The following is a 6053-nucleotide window of genomic DNA, read 5'->3' as shown; positions in this document are numbered from 1 at the left end:
GCAGAGCTGCTTGTAATGTGGGACTCACCTACCGGTCCGGGATAAATCCATTCTCCTGTCTCTTCTCTGGGCCTTTTCCCCTTTGCAAAGGAACTTTCCAAAAACATCTGATCTGTTTCTTACTCATTTTGCTGCTTGTGGGCTCAATGTTGGCGCGCCAACCGAGAGAATCCCGTTAAAGGATTTTCAAAATAAAATATCCTCCAGACTCAAATAATACTTAAAACGGAAATATTTAATTATTTCTTGCTCGGCCCGATACCAATTGGTCCACGGACCGGTACCGGTTCACGGACCGGGGGTTGGGGACCACTGCTCTAACAAACAACCTTCAMAGAACAGCCGTGGTGATACCGTGGTTACAAGTGGATTTTATTCACCAATTAGGCGACTTTTGAAGGCAGCTGGTTGCACTGGGTTTTTTAATGAGGTGTAAAATTAAAGGTAAACACAAACGCCACAAACCTGACACTTTTTTCTCTCTCTTTTTTTGCGATAAATAAATAAAACGTATATTAATTCCCTTCTTACTCCACAAATACGCACTACTTTGTGTTGGTCTATCACATAAAATCCAAGTAAACCACACTGAAGTGTGGGCTTGAATTTGACATGTCAGACAGTATGATTACTTTACCAGTGAGCTGCAGTTTCTCGGATTTGTGGCGCTAGAAGCGGGTTTCCAATCTGCGACCAATCATTGACCAGGATAGTAAATGAAAGAAGAGAAAAGGAGGGGAGCCAGAGGAARAAAAAAAAGGAGGGGGGGGGGTTGGACTTTTTCCTTTCTTTTTTTCGACAGAGGGAGGGGTGTTGTGGAGAAATGCTCGGCGGACCGTGAAGCGTTACAGCCAGAAGCAGGACAAAGACGCGCGTAGCGGGGCAGCATGACAGAACTATGTCTTCAAAAACAACTCTGGGAAGCGTGGAGGGATGCTAAAAGTTATACTTTTTGAGTGAAACGAACCGAGGAGTTGTGAGAAACATTAGTAGTAATAAGAGCGGAACTCTTGTTGACTTTGGACAGCTGCAGTCTGCAGACTGCAGTCCGGAGGATCCTGGTTTGGAAAGCGCATACTTCCAGAGATGACTGTTTCTGCGCTCTTTCTCTACTTCGCAGCCGCTCCTGGTTGTTTCTGCTGTTACGAAGCCCAGCAACAGGAAGCGAGACCAACACGGCTGCAGGCTTGTGGAACATCTGCACAAACACCTCGTTGGTAACAAAACCTCTGTCGGACCTTCGCTTGCTTGACTTGTTCCGATCCTGATGTGCACGTCACACGCCACAAACTTCAGCCAAGCATGAGATGTCAGTGCAGCTCGCTGGCGCTTCTCCTGTGGCTGCTGGCGGCTTTGGACGCCCAGCTAGTTTGCTGGAAGGCGATCCTGAAGTGCCACAACGAGCCCGAGTGTGAGCTCGCCTACAACCAGTACTTGGCGGCATGCGAGGGGAACATCCGCGGGACGAGGAGCCAGTGCCCGAGCCACTGCATCCAGGCGCTGATCCGGCTCAACAACACCCGCAGCGGGCCGGATCTGGAGACCTGCGACTGCGCGCAGGACCCGAGCTGCSTCGGCGCGAAGCGGGCCATCGAGCCGTGCCTGCCCCGCAGACACCCCAGCGATGCAGGGGGCATCGGCTGCATGGAGGCCCGCCAGCGGTGTGATGAGGACAGCAGCTGCCACGCCTCCCTCACGGCCTACCTGTCGTACTGCGGGCAGCTGTTCAACGGCAGGCGGTGCTCCTCCAGGTGCAAGGCCACCATCCAGCAGATGCTGTTCATCCCGAACGGCGTGCTGCTGAACCGCTGCGTTTGTGACGGCGTGGAGAGACCCTTCTGCGAGGTGGTCAAGGAGAACATGAGCAAGCTTTGCTCCATCGGGGACCACAGCGTTGCTTCCGACCAGCCTGAAGTTGAGGAGWTCTACGACGATGAGGATGACGACCGAAAAGTTGACAGGGAGGAGGGATACACTGACAGCTCCTCWGCGTGCCAGAGGTTACCCAGCTTCCTGATGTGTGTCTTTCTATGGATATTATTCTGAGGAGATGGATTTCCGACTGGAATGTTTGGATATATCAATCAAAGGGAGACCCTTTTTTTTTTTTTTCTTTGAGAGCGCAAACCCCACGATGAATGTTTCGGCTGGGCCTCTCTGACACAGAGCGCGGGAAGTGTTGTCAAAAATACCTTTAACTGTTTTTCCTTTTACGTGAAAGGGAATGACCTGAAGCAGACTTTTGTTGGGAACACTTTGAGTGCCTTTAAACAGCTCTTGTTTATTTGGTTAGCTTTCATTGCTTCTTAAAGTGTGGCTTTATTAAGACTTTAGACAAACACTGGAGCCATCCAGCCTCTGTTTGCTCTCCTCTCCATTGCAGAGGCCTTAGCATTGTTGCAGTAACCACACTTCAAATAKTTGTGGGAACCCGGACAGGCCTGTGTGTGGGTCTGACTACTTAAATTAACTGAAGTGCTTCTCCAGCACTCCTGCTTGTCCCCCTCCCCCATCCAGAGATTGTTTTATTGAACTCTTCCTGACTTCTCCMCACCCCTCTCTTCCTCCTCTCTGCAGCCTGGACCCCCTAAAAGCTTTTAAAAGCTCCCTGACTTTATTATTGCTTTCACACGGCCACAACACTTTGAGAGAATCTGTCAGCTGTCAAAATGGGTGAACATAAAATGTCTGCATTTTGTTCTCAGCATTTGCTGAAGTCATCAAAAAGCAGAACTTTTCTCTTAACCCAATTTTTAGTTTAAAGCACGAGGAAATGTCTTCATTTATTGAAAAACATGAAGTAGGGGAGTAAAATCATTATCTAAGTACACACTTCACAATTATAATAAAAAGTTATGCAAACATAAAATAAAATTTAAAAAAATGAGGAAATGAGACATCCAGGCATCCCGGAGAGTTAAATGTGTGTTTCTGTGTCTTATTTAAGGATATCTTAATTGATTTTTTTTTTTTTTTGTCACCAGTTTCTTTTGTAAATGTCTGTAAACAGGCAAAGCTCAAACTAGCACAAGAGATTGTTACTTGCACAAATTCACAGTGAGGTTTATTGCTTTCAAACACGTGCCTTGAATGCTTTTACAGTGCTAGCTTTAGGCTGCGTGAATTAGCCACGCACCACATTTAAACCGAGGTGCTAATGTGACCCATTTAAACGTCTGCACCGATAGAAAACGTGATTCAAACCAGCGTTTTGTTTTTCATTCTCATCCCATCTCTTCATCGTCCTCCTTTTTTAAGCTGTTTAGTCACTAAAGTTGCAGTGATGCTGCCGTCTTTGCCACTTGAAATTAAATCTTGAGCTGTGTTGTGTGTTAAATTATAAATCTAGAATATGAAGAACGTGCATCTATTTTACAATTGTGTACAGTAAAAAAAAAAAAAAAARKTTCACCTAMMTCCGGTTAGGACAAACATACAAATGTAGATCAGATTCAGAGAGTTTTGCATTGTTTCTAGAAAAGTAGCAATAACATGAATTCAGAGAAAGCTSTTTGACATGGAGGTTTTATAATAAAATATGTATGACCTAAACAAGTGTCATGTTGTGTTTTGGCAAAAGAATGAATCAGTATATGGAGTTTTAAAGACAGTATGTCTGGGTTATTATTTGTTTGTCATATATTTTGTTAAAACCTGAGGATAATTTTTAATCTGTGTGTGTGCAAAGTCTGAAGTGATAACACAGAGATTTGGAGCTGTGATTGGAACAAAAGGTAGTTCTACAAAGTTTTGACTCTGTGGGGCTAAGCACATCTGCACCCCCACTTTTCTTTTTTTTTCATGTATTGTTTCCCTTTTCACTTGACAATTATGACTTGCTTTGTTTTGTTTTGTTTCATCGCGTTAAATCACAGTAAATAACATAGAGGTTCGCTGTAACATGAGAAAATGTAAAACGTTCAACAGGTGCAACCACTTTTTCTGCGAGTGGTGAAAGGTTTATTTCATCTGTCAGATAAAGCAATTGAAAAAAAMATTTAGTCATCCATCCATCATGTGCATTCATTTGATTTATTTTGTAGCAAACAAAACAAGTCAAAGATATGTCACCAGATTATTATTTTTTGTTTAATAGTTGGACTATTACAACTAGCAGATCATCTGGTTGGCTTTTTTTTTTTTTTTACATTTTCAGTAACATTCTAGATATTCAAATTGTTTTCTAGTCATGTCATTGAGTTGATCTGATTTCCCTGAGAAAATGGTTTGAATGCCCAGATATTATTGTCCGGGAAAAACAACAGTTCATCATCAGCAAAATCGTGTACTTTCAATCACTGTAGCACAATAGTTTGTTTTTTTCATCACTGCCTCTCTGTAGCCCACTAGAATGCTGTTTTGTTCTTTTTAGAAACATAACAAAGGTATAGTCTACAGAAAGACTTAATGGCAGAAAGGTCTAGTCTGATGTCAGACTAGACCTTTCTAGTCTGACATCAGACTAGAAAGGTCTGATGTCACTGTGAATTTGTGCATCAAAAGTTAAAAGTTAACTTTTAACTTTTAAAGTTAAAAGTTAACTTCAAAAGTTAACTTTTAAAGTTAACTTTTAACTTTAAAAGTTAAAAATTGAACTTTTAAAGTTTCTGTCATATCTGTGACTTTTTATTCAAAGTAAAAACAGCTGATGTCTTCCAGGTAAATGATTTTATACTTTTTTGCAAGGGGTTTGTCAGTATATCCTCATGCTCACACCATGAAACGCAACAAGTGACCACCAAATGTCAAACTGTCTTTCTTGTTTCGGCGTAACACTGTCTCACTAAGCCCTGCATGTGGCTGTTTTCCCTGCTGATTCTTAAGGGATTAGGTCAGTGTAATTGAAACCTAGTGAGGAATTTTAAGTGTCTAGTCATTGCTCAATCCACTTTTACTGGAAACAAATGGCAATTCAGGAGTCAATGTTAAGGCTTCAGTTCAAATGACACCATCAGCCCTGTAAGAAAAACTGTTAAAAGCTTCACTTGGCATTTTGGACGTCAACAACATGACCCACTTTAAAAGCGAGTTGCTATTTGGAGCTTCTAAGATATCTACAAGTCACTGACAAACTATAAAAGAGCCATTAGGTGTTGCTGCTTAGTGTGAGCAACACATCTGTTCTGTCAGAGCGGAACAAATGTGAACGGGCAATAGCAGGTGGGGAAGAATAGAGGCTAAAGCCATCATTTATTTGAAGGCTGAGATATCGCCTTGTTAAAGTATTTATACTATTTGTACTTTTTCACAGTCGTGCYATCTTAAAATCAAAATCTACAATGTATATGTTGATATTATGTGACAATCAAGCATTAAGTAGTGCGTAATKGTGAARTGGGAGGAGGAAAATACCATGAAGCGTAAAATATTTTTCTTAAAAAAAAATAGTCTGAAAACTGTGGCTTGCTGTCTAACCAGCTTGTTGAAAATAGCAAAATATGACTTCTTAAGGCTTTATTTCAAAAGCAGCTGCATGTATAAGAACCACAAATCACACACAGATACCCTCTACCAGTTCTGAAGGCTACTGGTTGCACTGGTTTATTTAGGGGTATCTGAGYAAACGGGACTGAATACACAGTCACTCCACACTTTTCAGATTTTTATTTGTAAAACAATGAGAAAATAAAAGCCCTCCATCACAATAACATGTTACTTTGTGTTCGTCCATAATATCTTAATTTTGTTTTAGTTGAGGGATGGCTCTGTGACAGTGAGAGTGATTTAAAGTGACTCACAGCTACAGAGCAGCATTATTACATCCAGTTTACAGAGGCTGTCTTCAGTTCAGTCTGTCTTAATCACTGCCATGCATCCCAAGGTTCTCCAAAACAACCAGCCTGCCCCCCAMCCCCTCCTCAAATCCCTCTTGGCCTCCCTCCAGCCAATTCTGGGAGCAAAATCAAAACAAACATGGCCAGAGAAGCCTTGGGGACTTGAGTGTTTTTGGTGGGGTTGGGGGTTACAGAGGCAGCGGTGTGCTGGAGCCCATTTTCTAAATTATCTTTATTCAACATTCCTTTAAAACAACCCTCAACCCAACCACCCCCACA

General features: G+C 42.3%; 1 protein-coding gene across 1 annotated transcript; it reads left to right on the top strand.

Moving 5' to 3' along the window:
- The first annotated feature begins 325 nt into the window (after positions 1-325).
- Positions 326-3911, top strand: LOC103462620 (growth arrest-specific protein 1). Its single transcript, XM_008405519.2, has one exon. It carries the CDS (start codon positions 1303-1305, stop codon positions 2044-2046), a length of 744 nt encoding a protein of 247 aa, XP_008403741.1. The 5' UTR covers positions 326-1302; the 3' UTR covers positions 2047-3911.
- Positions 3912-6053: the final 2142 nt, after the last annotated feature.

The sequence above is a fragment of the Poecilia reticulata genome, linkage group LG3, assembly GCF_000633615.1.
Source record: "Poecilia reticulata strain Guanapo linkage group LG3, Guppy_female_1.0+MT, whole genome shotgun sequence".
Classification (NCBI taxonomy): Eukaryota; Metazoa; Chordata; class Actinopteri; order Cyprinodontiformes; family Poeciliidae; genus Poecilia; species Poecilia reticulata.
This window is presented reverse-complemented; position numbering and strand designations above follow the sequence as displayed.